A 20,740-nucleotide genomic window follows, 5' to 3' on the forward strand; every position below is an offset into this window, starting at 1 on the left:
CAGAAAATGACAACACCATTTATGCAATTGTTTATGTTAAAAATTATGTCATTTCAGATTCCTCTTTCTCTCATGCCCATATCTTATCCACGAGCTGCCAAATGTTACCACACTTCCATCATCCTCCATGTTGCCACCTCAGCACAAGCCACTATCACATTTTGCTTAAATCATGGCTCTCACCTCTCAACTAGTATCCATTCCCCCCACCACCCCATAATCCATTTTTTTCCAGTCAGTGGTTATTAGCAAAATCCATTTTTCTATTTATAAAATATAAATCGAATCATGTCCCATCTCAAACAAAACTTCTCCAATGTTCTTTAAATCACTTAGAATTAAAAAGCACATGACAGGGCCCTACTGTGACCTTCCCTCTACCTACCACTCCAACTTCAATTAGTGTTTTTGTCTAATATGCCAAACTTGATCTGCATTATAGTGTTTCTGCTTGTTGCTTACTTCATCTAGAATCTTCTATCCACACTTTGGCTTCTTCCTGTTATTCAAGTTTGATCTCAAATATTTCACTACTAGGAAAGCATTCCTGTACCCAGAAAATTATTGCCAGACCCATTTCCATGATTCTCTTTTACCACCCTGTTTAATTTCACTTACTCAGAGCACTGATTACTAGCTCAAAGTATTTTGCTTATTTCCACATGCCTTTTTTTCCTCATTTCTGCCACCACCCAGAGTGTTCTTGTTCATTCTTGTTTCTTCAGTATTCACTGAGACATAAGTTGGCACTGGGTAGAGACTTCCTCAATGTAGAAATGAATAATTAGATGAAATAATATATGAAATCTAGCAAAGGTGCCATATTGCAAAAAGAAAAGTTAATCAGATACTTTCTTTGCTGTTCTCAATTGTTGAGGAATATTCGTAGAACTTAAAATACTCAAGAACAATTAGTACCAGTGAAATCTTAACGCCTTTTCTACTTTGTCAAAGCATGGTATGTATTACAGGGAGGAAAGCACATTAGCTTAGTAATACCTGCTTGGTATATAAGTAACCTAATACTCAATGAAAAATAAAAAAATATTCCAAAACATTTTTTTTCTATTGCATGAGCCTTAGAACTATAGAATAATGTCACAAATAATGTCTAAATTCGGAAGATTAACATTAAAATATTTCAAAATTTCTCATGCAAGTCATCTGGACTCTCAAACAGGATAGCAGACAAAATGATGGTCAAAATTTTATTAAATAAGTGTTTTTTCTTTGAAGACTAATTTTTAATTCACTTGAGAGCCTTATTAATATTTATGGAAATTATTAGTAATTTTCTATTCTGCTTATAAATTTGAATTTAATCATTAACAATACACTGTATATAAAATATCATTATTCCATCAACAGTTGAAACATAGGATGAACTCTGGGAAGGAATAATATCACAAAAACTCATATGCACATGTGTAAGTACAAATTATAAATATATGTATGTCTATTTCCAACAAAGCAAGTCAATAAAAATCCTTACACTGGAAATACTGGGAAGGAAGAGGGATTATTGTAAATCTTAAAAAAAACAGATTTAATTTGGAGGCAAATACCATCCTTGTATGAATCATCAGGGAAAACATAAATCCATATTAAGAATGTTTCTCAAGGGCTGGGGATGTGGTTCAGAGGTAGAGCACTTGCCTCAAATGCATGGGGCACTGGGTTCAATCCTCACCACCACATAAATAAATTAAAAAATAAGGGCATTGTGTCCATCTACAACTAAAAATTAAAAAAAATTAAAAAGAATAAAATGATGCTCTGTGAACATGAGCCAAACATTAAATGCAACACTGAGTTATGTTCTTCCAGCTATAAACAAATTCTTGGATGAGTATGTGATCACCTTTCAGAGAAAGTTATAATAGGCCTTAATAAAACTCAACATGAAATAAGAGTTTGCTCATCTCCTTCTTTTTCACCTGTGGGTCAATTTCTAAAAGAAAAGTTTAAACACATTGACTATCACTTATGATTTTGTGGAAAACTTCTGTTTTCTTCTGTAAACACACCATCAAGTATTTGTGATATCAAAAACCATCTTGCATAAAGATGTGGCCACCTTCCATGGAAGCAGTTTCTAATATATTTCTGCTATTAATAAATAAACATAATAATCTAATTGACTTTGATATTGAAAAGAATGCAGAGTAACTTAATTGTTTTGTAAAGTTATAAAGATACCAACAGAAAGTAAATGTTCCATTTAGTTTTAATAGTCTTTGTTTTCTATATATTCTTATGAATAAATATAGCATGGTTTGTGATACACCAAAAAAATCCACTTTAATAAAATTCATCAGATTAGGCACAAAATTGGAACTAAACAAATCAGTAATGTAAATATACTCTATAGTAATTCCTTCATATATTATGTATGCATGAATCATGAATTTTCAAGAATTGACTTTAATATCATTTAAAGTTATCTATCATAATTATAAATCTTTGTGTGCTAACTTTTGGCAGTATAAAAATATTTTCAATTTATCATAACAAAGTTTATAGAACATCCAAACTATAAAGATCCGATTCAGACTGCAGCCTTCCCAAACTCTTATAGTTAAATTCAGATAAAGAATGTGCCATTACAGGCTGTTTCTTAAATGCAGAGTCCTGGGAGAATTCCAATAAGAATTGGTTCTGATGTTCTCAGTCCTGGGGGTGGGATGGGCTGTTGCTATGGCAGTCACAGGATGAAGTCTTACAGTGCTGGGAAATAGTTCTTATCTGTCTTGCCCTTGGACAGCGTGCCAAAAGGATTACAAACCATTCAAGGATTTCTCATTAGAGGAATGTATATTAAAAGCATTATTCTACCCAGCCTCCCACAAAAATCATTGGGAGTCTTGTTAAAGTCCCTCAGGAAGTACATCTATGTGTTCTTTAAAATGAACCCACAACACATGCAGAATCCTGTTAAATGTTCAGCATGCAAATATTCAAGTTTCCATGTGATGATGACTAAGGTAAATTTACCTCATTAACAAGAAATCAATGTGTCATTGCACTATTGCCAAGAAGGTACTAATCCACAATTTCTTCTGATTTTTTTAGGTATATGGTTTTTGTTTTCAATTTTGGCCAAAAAAATTACTTTCAAACTTTCAAATTTGGCATTGTCTGAAAATGAAGAATGGAGAGACTGAGATTTGAGCAAGATGAATGAGCACAAAAATAAAATCTACAGCTGCTTGAAATGATAGTAAGAGGGGAAAAAATACTCATACCTTTTTAACATGACTCATGATCTGCCTTACTTACCAATGTCAAACTGACACTTTAAAAAGTTGGTGGCTTTCTGACCATGATCTTGAAAAAGTAAGCATAGCAGTTTTCAATTATCTTTCAGGAGTCTTCCAAACTAAGAAAAGCCAAACCATTTCCCTTTGTAATGTAATAAATTTAATTCTATTATTAATGGTTTCAAAGTAAATGAAGAAGTATGAATTAGTAGAACCACAGCACAACAAGGCTATACTTTACAAAATCACATCATTTAGTAGCTACATGAGTATTAAAAACACCACTGTCCTTCAAAGTAAGTCAGTTTTTCAATAAAGATATTCTTGATCAGAACATCTGGTTAATTCTGCGTGGACTGAAAAATACTTGTTACTTTTTAATGGCACATACACACATAGCCTTATGTATCTCAGAAAAAAAAGAAGTATTACTCAGCTTAATCACCTACTCCTATTTATCAAATCTGTCATTAAGTGACTTGTGGTTATTTTCAAATGTAAAAATCCAACCTCACTGAAAAAAAGAAAGTACTATCATCAAACATATTTAAAAGCATATTTACTTTCTTAAGGACAATTTATGAAGAAGTCTTATAATATGTTAGAATAAAAAAGAACACGGAAGCAAAAACACTTTGCTTTTCTAGATTCCTACTCCGAAAAGCACTAGTATGCTTTCGATTATAAATGGAGATATTTTCTTTTATAGGTAATACCTCCCATACTTAACTTATTATGCTCATGCCTTCATGGATACACATGATACTTGGGTATGAAAAGTACTACCTTTTACTATTTCTTACAAAGACACATAAAAGCACAAACCAAAGAGAAGATTGATATGTTCTACCACATTAAAATTAATAACTTCTGTCCGTCAGAAGACATCACAAAGGAATAAATATATTAGGCATAGTTGAAAGAAAATATTTGCTATGCATATAATTAAAAAGGATTAAGTTCTAAAATGTATAAAGTCACACAACTAAGAAAAATGAGCAAAAGACTATAACAGACTCTTCATACAAAAAAACATAAACAGCCCATACACATAAAAAGATGCTCAGCTTCGTTAGTAAAAAGGGGGATACAAACTGAAATCACAAGATAGCATTTCACATCCACCAGATTGGTAAAATTCCAATATTTGTCAATATACATTTTCACCAATAACAGGAGCAATTAGGTCTAATCAGGTAAAAATACTTTGGAAAGGAATATGGTATGCTTTTCTGGATGATTCACATACCATATGACCTATACTGGAGAAATTACTGAGAATGTTTATTAGGAAACATGGTTAACACTTTTCTATAAACACCATTTGGGAGGGCAAAGCCACTAGAAATAACTGAAATATCATCAATAGCTGAAAGCATAAATAAATATATGGAACATAACCTATATACAATGGAACATAATCCATATACAATGAAACATAATATTGAACAAAAAAATCAAAATTATTAGATTTATATGAAGTTCAAAAACATTCCAAACTAAACATGTACATCAAATATAGGGGAGGATTTTCAAGAGGAAAACTTCCAAGGGATGGGTTCTCAGGAGTTAACTTGTAGAACATTATTTCACAGACCTACAGACCCACAATCTGGGAGTTTGGGAAAGAATAGAAGTTGTGTTATGGGATTCCACTGGGAATCCCTGTTCCACTCATACAGAAGTTTTACAAGCTGCAGCTGTGGAGCAAGTGCCACAATGCCTCTGAGATGGGGTTCCTGCCACCACATAAAGCTGCTTGTTCCACTCTGGGAACATTTTAATTAATAGAATATTAATTCTCAAACTGACCCCATGAGAACTTTCCTATGTCTGGCATTTCTTCATAATTCCCTTTTAACATGACAATGTGTTTGGTACTAAAAACTTATTCTTCCCTCCTAAACCTTCCATCTATATATGAAATATTGTCAATTCTTTTAAATATATGTAATGATTCCTGAACTTACTCAAGTACATTAAAAGCTATCACCCCCCTTTTGGTAGTCAGGGATGCTTAACCACTGGGTCACAATCCCAGCCCTTTTATATATTTTTATTTTGAGACAGGTTCTCACTAAGTTGTTAATGGCCTCACTAAGATGTTAAGCCTGGGTATGAAACTTGCTATCCTCCTGCCCCAGCCTCCTGGGCCCCTAGTTTTACAGGTGTATGCCATTACGCCCAGTTTAAAAGCCCTTTTGAAGCTTGCCACCCCCAAATAAACATGATACCCCACGTGCCATCCAAATATTTCAGTCCCCTGTTTTTGCCATTGTTTCCATAATTGAAATATATCTTAAAATTGACACTTAGTAGTACTTCAGTACCTTCTTATAAATAGATGTTTTCTTTTTATACAAACAGTTTATAAAGTTGCTCTTTAATATAAACATTAAAAGCTTGGTCCTACAAAGGAACTAAAAAAATAATCTTAAGTGCATTCATATTGCAAATGTTCTAAAGATAGCTTTTGGATTAACATAAAAATCTTCAAAGGCCAAAAGACAACACCTGATTTTAGAGACTAAAATGGGCTGTTTCTCATGTTAAATTTACTGAGACTTAATTCATATGAAAATGCATTCAATTTTCTCATATTTTCAGGTACTGTTCAGAATGCCAACTGACAGAGAGAGGCTCATGTTCAATTTTATATAAAATCCCTTTTTGAATGTCATTATTCACTACATCATTTAATTACATAAAAAGAATAAGAATGTTTTGAGGGGAAATAGAACTTGTAGTGTAAATTTGTGTAAGTTTGCTGCCAATAGTGCTACTTAGCATTAATTGTGTCCACACTGAATAATAAATAGAGTTGAACTTGAGTATAACAGACCTAGACCTTGTAGCAATTGGAAAAGGAAGCAGATGACCAGTCACCAGAAGGTAACACCAAAGTCTTGGTTCAGTAACAACAGAAAGAGGTTAGTCCTGAAGAATTGGTGTGAATAATCACATAACACTTGGAGATAGCATGCAATAACCCATTAAGAGAGACATTTGTGTAATAAGTTGAAAAACTTGCTCCTTCTTTTAAAAAATATTTTTTAAATTGTGAGAAAAAAATCAATAATATTGATTGCAGACAGAAAAAAAGGGCTTCGATGATATACAGCAGTTTAATCTTACACAACAAATGTATAGAGGTGGGCCAAGAATTAAGCCAAATCACAGCCATCCCTTCAATGAGGAAAAAGAAAGTTGTAAGAGGAGAGGAATGGATGCCAAATGATCTGTGGAGAGGGCAGGAAGCAGGTCAATGTTCAAAGCATGCAGAGAGGCCTATGTTGTTATAAGAAATATCTTGTATTAACTTTTTACTACTGCTGTCCAAGGTTTTTCTTTTTTTTCTTGAAATCAAATAATTTTTTCACCCTAGAGTTTAATGCTATACAGCTTAAAATGGAGATGCTCATAATAAACATCTAACTTCTGTACTTCTAATCTGTTCTTTGAAAGTTATCATTGAACAGTACATAGGTATGGGAACTCCATGGCTAAGTTTTATATTTCAATGTACCAAGGGTATGATCTTGGTCAAATTATTCGACTTTTCTGGGCTTGAATTGCCCATCTACAGACATGTAGACAACAGGTCTTAAGGTCATTAGGAATATGAAAATTTGAACACACAGAAAAAGACTAAACATTAACAAACATCTCATGAAAAAATATTGATGATTTCATCAAAATGTTAACTTAAAATAATCCACTGTCAAACTGCACTAAACACTTGCCACTTAAAAAAGAGTAATCCATCTACTTCCACAATAAAAGATCATAAAATTTTACAACACCATTAGCTAAGCAAATCACCTACTTCCATAGTCATGAGTTAGATATTTTCAATACTAGAATATCAAATTAGATTGCCAAACATAAAAAACATCACCAGTTACAATTGACTAAATCATAATTTTCTTAATTTTGAATGAAGGTAAACCAAAGTTTATCTTTATGATAAAAAAGGAGAAAAAGAGTGTATCCCATTTATTTATTCCTGATTTTTTTGTCTTGCTCTTTTAGGAGTGTTTTTAAGGAAGTCAGTTCCTATGCCAACATGGTAAAGATTTGGGCCTACATTTCTTCTGTTAAGCACAGTCTTGGTTCTTGTACCTAAGTTTTGATCCACTCTGAGTTTCGTGCAGGGTGAGAGAGTAGGTTTTAATATCATTTTTATACATATGGATTTACAATTTTCCCAGCACCATGTGTTGAAGAGGCTATCTTTCTCCAGTTAATGTTTTTGGTGCCTTGTCTAGTATGAGACAATATGGATTTGTCTCTGTGTCTTTATTCTGTACCATTGATCCACATGTCTGTTTTGGTGCCAATACCATGCCATTTTTGTTATATGGCTCTGTAATATAGTTAAAGTCTGATATTGTGATGTCTCCTGCTTCACTCTTCTTGCTAAGTATTACTTTTGCTATTGTGGGTCTCTTATTTTTCCAAATGAATTTAATGATTGTTTCTTTTTTCTATGAAGAATGTTATTGGGATTTTAATAGAAATTGCATTAAATTTGTATAATGCTTCTGGTAGTATGGCCATTTTGACAATATTAATTCTGCCTATTCAAGAGTAAGAAAGACATTTCCATTTTCTAAGGTCTTCTTCAATTTCTTTCTTTACTACTCTGTAGTTTTTATTGTAGAGGTCTTTCACCTCTTTTGTTAGATTGATTCCCAAGTATCTTTTTTTTTTTTTTGAGGATATTGTGAATGGAGTAATTTACCTAATTTCCTTTTCAGTGGATTCATCACTGATGTTTAGGAATGCATTTGACTTATGGGTGCTAATTTTATATCCCGCTAGTTTGCTGAATTCATTTATTAGTTCTAGAAGTTTTCTGGTGGGATTTTTTTGGGGTCTTCTAAATATAGAATCATGTTGTCAGCAAATAGTGATAGTTTTAGTTCTTCTTTTCCTATTCTTTATCCCTTTAAATTCTTCTTTATCCCTTTAAATTCTTTCATCTCTCTGCTCTGGCTAGAGTTTCCAAGACTAATCAACAAATGGAAGAAATTCAAACTAAAAAGCTTCTTCTCAGCAAAGTAAACAACCAATAAAGTGAAGAGAGAACCTACAGAATGGGAGAAAATCTTTACCGCATGCACATCAGATACAGCATTAATCTTCAGGATATATAAAGAACTCAAAAAACTTAACACAAAAAAAATCTAATCAATAAATTGGCTAAGAAACTGAACTGATACTTCACAGAAGAATAAATACAATCAATAAATAAATATATGAAAAAATGATCAACATCTTCAGCAATTAGAGAAATGCAAATCAAAACTACTATAAGATTTCATCTCACTCCAGTTAGAATGACAATCATCAAGAATACAAGTAACAATAAATGTTGTGGAGGATATGGAGAAAAGGTACACTCATAAATTGCTGTTGAGACTGCAAATTGGTGCAACCATTATGGGAAAGCAGTATGGAGATTCCTCAGAAATTGTGGAATGGAACCACCATTTGACCCAGTTATCCTACTCCTCAGTATATACCCCGAGGGCTTAAAATCAGCACTACAATGATGCTGCCACATTAATATTTATAGCAGGTCAATTCACAATAGCTAAACTATGGAACCAGCCTAAGTGCCCTTAAATAGATGAATGAATAAAGAAAATGTGGAAGTATACATAATGGAATATAAATCAACCTTAAAGAAGAATGAAATTATTGCATTTGCCAGTAAATGGATGAAGATGTAGAGTATCATGCTAAGTGAAATAAGCCAATCTCAAAAAACTAAAGGCTGAATGTTTTCTCTGATATACTGATGTTAATTCACAATAAGGAAGGAGGGCTATGAAAAAATACAGGTAATTTGGGTTAGGTAGAGGGGAGTGAAGGAAGATGAAGGGGTATGGGGGTCACAAGGATAGTAGAATAACTTGGACATTATTACCTTATGTGTGTGTGTGTGTGTGTGTATATATATATATTTACATGACCAGTGTGATTCAACATCATGTACAACCAGAAGAATGAGAAGTTATATTCCATTTATGTATGATGTATCAAAATGCATTCTACTGTCATGTATAACCAATTAAAACAAATTTTTTAAAGTCTTTTTTAAGTGTATCAATAGATGTTATAGTATATATAAGGCCAATGTCTTATTTGTTTGAAAGATAAATATGCTGTAACAGTCACTATTTGAAAACATAATTAAAATGTTAATAGAGCCTTAAGAACTTTTATTTTTACTTTCACTACTCTAATTTCATACAATTCTGATCAAAACTTGAATTTGAAACTTATGCTAGGCAGTAATTGTAAGTATCTGAATGTAACACAACTTATTTTCCTTGGTATTTTATTTTGCTTGAAATTATATGATAATATATGCATACTACTCCCAGATGATTTTTCCCTATCTATCCTAATTAGTGATGTTTTACCATATGACTCTTCTCCTTTGTTAAAACCATGAGAAACTTTGGCATTTAGGTATGAAGTAACATTTGGGACATTGCCCAGGCTTTACAAAAAATAAAAAATAAATAAATTACTTAAAGCACATATTATACAAGCATTTTACAAAGAACACTCCATCTCACTAAAGAGAGAGAGGAAAAATTGGACTGATTTTTTTTGTAAACTCCTTGAGTGTTTTGCTGAACATCTTGATAGTAAGCAGGTTTATGAAAGGTCCTTTATAGCCTATTCATCCATTTCTATTATGTTATACTCTATAAATATTAATGTTCACAGATGAAAAAGAATCCATTTATAGCAAGAACATTACTATCTAAACTTTGAGGATTAAATATGTTGATAAAAAACTAATTATACAATAAAACATTTCCTCAATTAAAACTTACAAAATTTAAATGACATTGTTTTTAATTTTAAATGATTTTTACATAAGTATAAAAGAACAGGATCGGCTGAAGTTATACTGAGTTAGTTAGATTTGCTGTTTGGGGACAAATTGGCATGAGTTTATAAGATTATGGTCATTTTATTGAGTTTAACTGAAGGCAATCAACAGCATCATGGCAAAGCTGTGACTCTGAATATTGATGTATTATTTAGAAACTCTGCTTTTTTTTAAAGAATAATTAAAGAAAATTAAGATGATATGCTACTTAGTCAATCCATCAGTAAAAAGTAGATAAATATATTTAAATTAGCTTGAAGCAACAGCGGAAAATTAGTATATTTACCTTTACCTAAGCAAGCAATATAGTATTTTTTTCTATTTTGTTATGAATGTATTTGTGTATGGATGTGTGTATAACAAAAATATTAATTTTCTTCACCTTAAATTTTCCTTATCATAAAATATATTAACTTTATATCATAGTATGTAAACACTATTAATGTTATGTCTTTGTATTTAAGCCATAGGAACTCAATGAGATGAGTAAACATTGCATGAGGACTTCTTGGCTTTCCCTGGGGAAAGTATTAACATATTTTTTTAACAGTACTAAGCAGTATCATGTTAGGTGGAAGTATGAACTTGACACTCCTTATTTGGAGATTGAGTATGGTTGAACAAGAGGTATTTGGGCACCAAGTTGACAAGGGGTGAACCTGTGATGATTACCTTTAAGTGACAACTTGGCTACCTGATTATGTGGCCAAACTTTATTTCTGTAAATATATTTTTAGATGAGATTAACATTTAAATCAGTAGACGTTGAGTTAAAGTGATTACCACCCAGTAATATGGGTGGGATCCATGTAATCAGCTGAAGGCCTAAACACGAGTTCTGTTTCTCTGAACCCTGACAAATACAACCCAACCTGGCCCCCAGTTAAGAGTTTGAGCTCTTGAGTCCTGAGTACTGATCCTGAGTCTTCTAGAAAGTAGTTGGAAGATCTGGGAAAATTAATTGTCTTCTTAACTTTATTGAGCCTCAGTCTCCTCCTTTATAAAAAAGGGATAATAAGTGTTTAACCTTTACTTCACAGGATTGTTTTGAAGATTAATTTTTATACATGAAAAGTGTTTTATAAAGCACGATCAAAGTGTTATACATTGTTGCAAGCATTCAACAAATATTAACTATTATCTCCAAGTTCCTTCTCAGATAGCTACAAAACTTGAAGTTAGTTCTAGAAAACAAGAATGAGATGGATAAATAGAATTTTTTAAAAACACTTAAAAAGTTATTTAGAATTTGATTTTTGTAAGAAATATTCAAAATGAAGGAAAACAACCACAAATTTTCAAATTTTCATTTCTCAAATGCAATACTAATAATTAGCATTTGAAAATAACTGAAGTAAAAGCATTATTTACTGATTACCATATCTATGTTATCACATAGATGCCTATCAATGTAATATCTGAAACATCATATCATACAATGATATTAGTATATTATAATCTTAGCAATATTTTAAATGTGATTTCTAATTGTTACTTGTTCTTAACATGCTGCCTCTACTTTTATATTCCATACTTGACTTCTACATATTTCTTCTCATTTTTCTCATCCTTCCTGATCACTACCCACATATATTCTTGCCCTAATATTTAATCCCTTTGCCTGAAATTCTCTGCCAGATAAACAGTATTTGTATATTTGTTTATTGTGTTTTGGTTTTTACCAAAAGAAAGCCAAACTTTTTTTATTTATATCCTTTTGGCTTGGAGAAGAACTTTATAATGTTGACATAAAAGATGAAAACTATGAAGGAAAAAATCATAGAAATTGCTATTTAAAAATGATATATATTGAAAGTCTAATATATATATATATATATAATATATATATATATACATACACACACACACACACACACACACACACACACACACACACACACATATCAATGCAGAAAGAACATTTCCTACAAAAGATAAAGTATTTAACAGAGGTAATAATACTTATTATTGTTTTGTAATATTTTATATTACACATTCATACAAACTATCCCATTTTTAATTTCCTAATAATCCTTTAAAGAATCCTTTAAAGAAACAGGGTTTATCACTGTTGGCAGTAATGATATTTGGGGCCAAATAATACTTTATTTTGGACAGCCACTGTGTTGAGCAGTGACCCTACACTCTATACAGTAGAAGCCAGTAGCCTCCCTACACAAACCTAATTATGACAACCAGAAATGACCCAGATACTGCCCAATGTCCCTGAGGAACAGAATCACCACTAATTGAGGTTTGTAAATTGACAGAAAGTAATAGTATTTTCTTTTTTACAAATTAGTAGGTGATACTCAGAGAAATTAAATGAGTTGTCCAAATACACCTTTTCTCTTAATGACTTACAAACATGACATTTATGGGATGACTTGAATCATGAATCACTTGACATGAATGTCTTGGTAAAATACTCATCACACCTAATAAGCCACAACTGTGACTTTTATATGCCAAGTAATTCATACCACAGACGTTTCTGAACTCACTTTCCTCTCAGCTGATTCTATCATTATTTCAGGCTTTTTTTTCCCACAAAGGGAAACCTCAAGTTAGAAATAAGCATTATGAAAATTGGCCTAGGCATAAAACATATTCACATAGTGCATGTTTTGGATTTTTTTCAAAGTAGTTTCCATCTCCTCTTGTACAAAACTTATGAAAGGGACTATCACTTTTATCAATTGGACAGCTAACATGCCATCCAATCTTCGTGATCTACCTCTATCATAATATGTAGGACACTGGAAACATTTCCTTTCATGGAAGTATCATAGTAGGAAAGTTAGTCATGTGCTGAGAATTAAGGGTAGAGTTGACACTTCATTTATTTGACCAAAAGTACGTTAACAATCTTGAGTTACTACTGAAAAAAATGTGGAGTTGCCATATTAATATTCTAAACACACACTTTATATAATTAGTTAACCACTGTATCTAAACAGATTTCAACTCTTTCAAACTGTTTTGTTCTCAACAAAAGAAAGAAAACTGGAATTGCCCCATGTAATACACTGCCATCTGTGTGCAGGCTGATAAGACCAAAGGGGAATGTGTGAATGTCATAGGATCAGGGCTGCGAACCTTACCTTCCATGACATACACCAGTGACCCCACGTCTCCTTCTTTGATGATGCAACTGTCTTTGCCATATTCCACTGGGTACATACAATCCACAATCTCCTGGATCTGCGACAGCTCCAAGTTCTTCATGAAGTCATTGTCGAGGATGGCTTCCTTTATAAGATCCTTGGACCTGCAGCAAGAGTGGGGAGAGTTACTGACATCTGATCAACTCTTTCCTAGTTTGTATGGCTTAGCAGAGCCATGCAATGCTCTGGCACACTACAAATGCATTTTCTTGTGAGGAATCCAATACTTTCCTGGAAAACCTAAGAACAAAGTCGTTCCATGGCAGTAGCAAAGCCACAGAAATTTTCCTTTAAGCAAATTACCATTTAATGAATAAGTGACAAATAAAAACAATTTGATTTGATTTGACAATTTTTTAACAAAAAAGAATATGGGAAAACTAATGAGCAAACATTTTAAACTGAGAATAAATACAAATAAAATACAAAAATGATAGAACAAACAATTTTTGCTATGTTTATATATTATACAAAAATCAGACATGCATTTACTAAGTGAAATAATATACAATGTGATTTGTTTACTTATTTTCTGCATGCCTCTTCTATTAGACTTTAGGTTCTACATAAGAAGGGATGGTTTTTAATTTGTTCCCTAATATGTGCCCAATTTCTACTACAATGCCAGTCATGGTATGGGAGCTCCAGACATATTTTATATAAAAAATTGGTTAAGAATTTGATTCCTTATTGTTGTTTGTCTTCGTAATAGCTGCCATTCTGACTGGAGTGAGATGGTATCTTAGAGTAGTTTTGATTTGCATTTCTCAAATTGCTAGAGATGATGAACATTTTTTCATATATTTGTTGATTGATTGTATATCCTCTTCTGAGACGTATCTGTTCATGTTCTTGGCCCATTTATTGATTGAGTTATTTGGTTTTTGGTGCTTAGCTTTTTCAGTTCTTTATATACCTAGATATTAGTGCTCTATCTGATGTATGAGGGGTAAAAATTTGCTCCCAACATGTAGGCTCTCTATTCACCTCACAGATTGTTTCTTTTGCTGAGAAGAAACTTTCAAGTTTGAGTCCATCCCATTTATTGATTCTTGGTTTTAATTCTTGTGCTATAGGAGTCTTATTAAGGAAACTGGGGCCTAATCCCACATGATGAAGATTAGGGCCTACTTTTTCTTCAATTAGAGAGTCTCTGATTTAATTCCTAGTGTCGGCAAGGATGTGGGACTACAAATTGGTGCAGCCAATATGATAAGCAGTATGGAGATTCCTTGGAAAACTCATAATGGAACCACCATTTGACCCAGCCATCCCTCTCCTTGGTCTATACCCAAAAGACTTAAAATCAGTATACAGGGACACAGACACATCAAGGTTTATAGCGGCTCAATTCACAATAGCTAAACTATAGAACCAACCTAGATGCCCTGGATTAAAAAAAAATGTGGCATATATACACAATGGAATATTACTCAGCAATAAAAGAGAATAAAATTATGGTATTTGTAGGTAAATGGATGGCTTTGGAGAAGATAATGTCAAGTGAAGTTAGCCAATCCAAAAAAACAAATGTCGAATGTTTTCTCTGAAATAAGGTGACTGACTCATAGTGGGGTAGGGAGAGGGAGCATGGGAGGAATAGATGAACTCTAGATAGGGCAGAGGGGTGAGAGGGGAAGAGAGGGTGCAGGGGGTTAGCAATGATGGTGGAATGTGATGGACATCATTATTCAAAGCACATGTATGAATTGGTGTAAACATACATTTATACAAACAAAGATATGAAAAACTGAAAAAAAAGAATTTGATTCCTAATTTATCTGGTTGAAATAACTGTAGAGGGCTGGGGATGTGGCTCAAGTGGTAGCGCGCTCGCCTGGCATGCGTGCGGCCCGGGTTCGATTCTCAGCACCACGTACAAACAAAGATGTTGTGTCCGCCGATAACTAAAAAATAAATATTAAAAAATTCTCTTTAAAAAAAAGAAATAACTGTAGAAATGTAAAGTTCATGCTTTTTTAATTAATTTTTTTAATTTTGGATACTAGGAATTGAACCCAGGCACACTTAACCACCGAGGCAGGTGATCCATATCCCCAGGCCTTTTTTCATTCTTTTAAGATCTGAGAATGGATCTCACTAAGTTGCTTAGGGCCTCGCTGGCCTTGAACTTGGTATCCTCCTGCCTCAGTCTTCTGAGTCACTGAGATTATAGGTATCCATTACCGCGCCTGGCTCTTCATACTTCTTTAGAGAATATTTATTTCTCCAAACAAACATCTTAATTTGAGGCAGATAATGTTTTAGATCTGGAACTAAACACAGTAGTGAGTAGGAAAGATATGTACAAATTCTGTAATTTAACAGAATGTTGACCTAAAACACGGTAGTAATTTTATTCACTGGGGTAAGAAATTCTAAACCACTTCCTAAAGCTACAAAACGCTAAGTGGAAGGGGCATTAAGAAAGATGCTGTCAGGAGGAGCATAATCAGAGCACCATCCAGAGTCGGAAAGTGAATGACACAAAAGCCAAGAACTTAGCATACACAGAGAAAGCAATACATTTGGAATTTTATATTGAAAACCTTAATTTAAAAAAAAAAAAATGGAACACAAGCTGGCCTTTGTTCACATTGACTCAGCAAGTGGCTTCCAGGGAAATGAACTGTAGTATGAGGACTTACTACAGCAGCAGATGCTCCTGAACAGCTTCTCATCTAGACTTCCGTCTGGTGGGCCTAGCCCTCATACACTGTGCAGTATCATCATCTGGTTTCAAATAACAAAAAGATGTACATAAAAATTAGAATAATTGAATCATTTGGGGTTGTGACTCAGTGGTAGAGTGCTCACCTGCCACGTGTGAGGCACTGGATTCAGTTCTCAGCACCACATAAAAAGATAAATAAATAAAGGTATTGGGTCCATCTACAACTAAAAAATATTTTTAAAAAGCAATTAAAACTTCACTGGTGTGAAGAATACCACTGACATGGTCGGTTTTCCTGCAATTAAAATTATGTTTATGAAGAGTATGAATGGCACAGGGGACATCATAATATTTTTAAGGGAAAAAGAAGGATAGAAATTTGGGGGAGTAAGATAAATATGTATGTAATAAAATGTAAAACAAAAAAAAAAAAAATAGGCTTTCAAGTTACAACCCTAAACCTGTCACCTAAAAAACTTGCCTTACTTTTCTCCATTTCCATTTTATTATCTGTAAATGGTATTTTAAGAATTACCAAACTAGCACGTTTATAAGTGATAACTAGTAATGATATAATGTTATTTCAGTGAGTTGCAGGTGATAAGGATGGTAACAGTGTTGACTGCAGTAACAACAGGAGGGTGTTAATAGAGTACACAGTTATGACTTGAAACAAAATCAAAGGAAAGTGATCCAAATTTTGACTGTAGTTGTCTTTGGTGATAGAATCACATTTTTTCTTTCTTCTATATAATTTTTTGGAATGGGCATGCTTTTTTATATTAAAACATCTTAGATTTTAAATGTAACTTATAGAAATGGACTATGCCATACTGAAAAATAATCTTTCGCTCATTGAATTAATGCCTAGATATTTAAAACTGGTGACTCAGTATTACTCTTCAGTAGACTCTCTGTCATGGCTTATGTTTAAATACTCATGGCAGGACTTTTCACTTTAAGAAAAGATAGTGATGAATGGCAAGTCATTAAGAACTTCAGGATGTTCTCCATCTAAAAATGTCCCGGTTATGAGACTTCAACTTCAGCTCAACAGAGTTCTTTAGCTGCATAATTCTGCTGTTTTTTTTTTTCTTAATTCCCTCTTACCTAAACTTTGTCATTTTGTCTTAACGTGAAAAGTGACTTCTCTTCTCAGGCTGCAAAGCAGGATACAAAACTTGTCTCTATCCACAATTTTCATGAGGTCCCCTCCTTAATCTTCATCACTGACCTCAATAACACCAGTGGAACCTTTATACCAATTCCCAAGATCTATTGTTCTATGATTATCTTTCCAAATGCCAGAGGGTTTGATCTTTAAGAAATTCATTTTAGTCAAATCATATTATAGTCTCTCTTTGGTAAACATTTCCCTTATTTGGGTCAGAGGATGAGGTCCTCCAATGGGTTCATAGTTTCTAATATAATAAAGACTAGATCTTAACCCAGAAACCCAGTGTATTTATGACAGATGGTATCATCTCCTTTGGGAAATATTAACCATGTTTCATTAAATATCTAAATTCTAGAAGTATGGCAAGATTAGAAATAAAGCTCTCTTCCAAGAAAATAATTAGCTCCATCCAAAGATGATTAAAGGAACTCTCTCTGCCTACATAATAGTAATATTAACCTATATTATGAAGATATCAGAAAAGACGAGACAATGAGCTCTAAGAAAATCCCTTAGAATTATCCAAATTTTCCAAGTGTTTATCACAGAACACCTGTGGATTTCTAGATGCTCTTGCTTCTCAAATTCCATCCTGTCCATCCACAAGAATGAGGTCCTAATTAGAAAAAGATATACTCCATATTTGTATAATTTTATCAGAACAGATTCTACTGTCATTTATAACTAAGAAGAATCAATAAAAAAAAAAAAGAAGGAATGGCCCTTTGTTGTACTGTGGTCATTTCAAATATCATAGCCAGTTAAAGACTGTTTCTCAATTTCAGGTATTTACTCTATTATCATTTATTGAGAGGGAAATGCAGAAATAAATTTAATATTGCTTAAAAACTTTAGATGGATAACATTTAATCTCAGGTCTCTGAAGAAGCCAAGTAGAGGCTTTCATGTATTCATTGAAATCACGTTAAAATAAACTGCCTGGGTTGGAGGTGGTGGAGAGCTTGCCTAGTATAGGAGAGATTCAGGGTTCATCCCCAACATCACAAAAATCAAAGTCAAAAAAATCAAAATAGGACCTATGACTTATCATTTATCTCTTCATTCAAGTATTGTTCAATAACACTTTTTGTCTTTGAAACATCACAGATAATCTGTCTCTGCCCTCACAGCAAGATAAAAATCTTGCATTTCTATGAAACGCAACTGAAAGACATTCTTGGCAGTGACACTCAAAAGCCCGGCCTCTTCATTCATTTTTCCTTTAAGTCCTTTCCCATGGAGAACTGGGAACCTTAGGTCAACCCTCATTAGTCTCTACTTGCTCCAACATTGTAGACTAAAATTAATCAGGGCCTCCAGCTAGCTCTTCTTTGACTGTTTTTCTTTCCTTGAAGAAATGGTCTAAGAAACTCACTGTAACTAAGATGTAAAGCTATATATAAGGTCAGTTGAACTGTGCTGGCAGAGAGATAACTGGAGAAAGTTGAGATCACAAGTGTCAGAAGGTGGTTATCTGCCCTACCCCAGAGTATATATTTTAACAACATTTTTCAAGAATCCAACAGTCTGGCTTGGGAGTGGTAAGAAGCAGGCACAGGGTTGGGGCTGGGGCTCAGTGGTAGAGCACTTGCCTAGCATGTGAGAAGCACTGGGTTTGATTCTCAGCACCACATACAAACAAATAAATATGGGTTGAGGTTGTGGCTTAGCTGTAAAGTGCTCACCTAGCACATGCAAGACCCTGGGTTCAATCCTCAGCACCACATAAAAATAAATAGATGAACACAATACCTTTATTTAACTACAAGTAAAAAATGAATATTTTTTTTAAAAGCAGGCAAAAAGCTCCTGAATTTTTATCTTTTCTCTCTGTACAACTAATCTTCTTAAAATAAACCTCTCTATGTCCCAAATTTGAAACTTTTTAAATCCAAATACTCATAAAGTTAAATTGGTTATTTTGAACTAGCTCTATTGCATCATCTTCATCAAACTGTCAATCTCATAAATGTTAGCAATTTAGAATTTTATGGTAGTAAACTGTCTCTCTGTTGGGTGTGGGGAGCCCTAGTTTGTAGCATTGCCAATTTCCATGGTGTAAATACTCCCAGCATGGCCAATTTCAAATTAATGAGAAGTCAACTCTCCTGCACAGTTCCTGGAAAATTAATAAGCAGATCAATCTTACATGAGCCAGTATGACTCCAGCATAACCAAAGAACTTAGTGAGACTTAACTTACGGATGCTGAAATCAACAAGATCATTTTTCCTTTCCTGAAAAATTTCATTAGATGGTATGATGTGTGCAGATAATTAAATGCCAGGAAGCAAATTCTTCCAAAATCTCAACTTCAGAAGAATGAATTAGAAGTCCATTTCCCCATTTATTTGTTGAAATAAAAAAGTTCCTAAACAGACACAAGGAATACTTGATAGAAATTTTCTCTATGCAATCTTAGATAAAAATTATAAATTCTAGGATAAGTATAGTAAAATCTACATCTACTTATCCTTTTTCAGTTTGTTTGTTTTTCAGTACTAAAGGTTAAACCCAGTGTCTTGCACATGCCAGCAACACTGTACCACTATACCACTGAGCTATGTCCCCAAACCTACTTCTCAAACAAGGGGCTTAAAATTATTCACTGTCCATTGATAGACCTTCATCAGATTTCTTAACCTAATTAAAAAGATGGTCTGTACTATGATAATTACATAGTAAGCTAGCAGTGTCTAAGTGGCAATAGTGTTACATTGAGGATGGGAAAGACCAGCTGAGACAGGTGGCCTCCCTGACCTGAGGACCGAATGATGATGAGATCTGACCACTGTCTCATTCGTTGCAGAGACTGTGCAGAAGAGCATTCTAAGCAGAAGAGGAAAGCTAGGGTCCCAAGGTTGGAGTGAACTTGATTTCTTCAAAGATCAGAAAGGAGACCCATGTGGGTAATGAAGTCAATGAGCAAGAAGGAAAAGAATAAAAGGAGACCTCACAGATAGGCAGGGGTCAGGTCAAAAAGGGACCTAAAACTTGTAATAAAAAGTTTATTCTATTCTAAAAGCCATAGGAATCCAGTAAAGGATTATAAGAGGAAGGATGGTTTAAAGATAATATATCAGGAATAAATGTTTAAAATTTTATTTAATTCATGGAGGTTTCTCTCACATGTATTTCACTTATTAATAGACACTAAAAGCAAAATTTATTAACAATAAGATATTCTTATAATTGAAACTATCTCACAAACATTACATTAATTTGGATTTCAAATCACTGACTGTTATGTTTGGATGTGACATGTCTTCCAAAAGCCCACATGTGGGACAATACAAGATGGTTTAGAGGATAATTGATTGCGTTGTGAGAGTCTTAACCTAATCAGTGAATTAATCCCTGATGAGTGGTAACTGGAGGCAGGTGGGGTGTGGCTGGAGGTGGAAATTGGGGGCGTGGCTTCAGTATATATATTTGTATCTGACAAGTAGAGTGTCTCTCTGTTTCTTGATCACAGTGATATGAGCTGCTTCCCTCCCCCACCCTCTCCTGCCATGATGTTCAGCCTCACCTCAAGCCCCCAAGGAAT

At 33.6% G+C, this 20,740-nt stretch overlaps 1 protein-coding gene across 2 annotated transcripts in view; it reads right to left on the reverse strand.

The window, feature by feature from the left end:
* Prkg1 (protein kinase cGMP-dependent 1) overlaps positions 1-20,740 on the reverse strand; it is a 1,145,359-nt gene that overhangs the window by 971,027 nt on the left and 153,592 nt on the right. For both annotated transcript variants that reach the window (XM_076834291.1, XM_076834290.1), the window contains exon 2: positions 13,281-13,447. In XM_076834291.1, coding sequence (XP_076690406.1) covers positions 13,281-13,447 — 167 coding nt within the window. The remainder of the gene's footprint in view (positions 1-13,280; positions 13,448-20,740) is intronic.

This window comes from Callospermophilus lateralis, chromosome 15 (assembly GCF_048772815.1).
Source record: "Callospermophilus lateralis isolate mCalLat2 chromosome 15, mCalLat2.hap1, whole genome shotgun sequence".
Lineage (NCBI taxonomy): Eukaryota > Metazoa > Chordata > Mammalia > Rodentia > Sciuridae > Callospermophilus > Callospermophilus lateralis.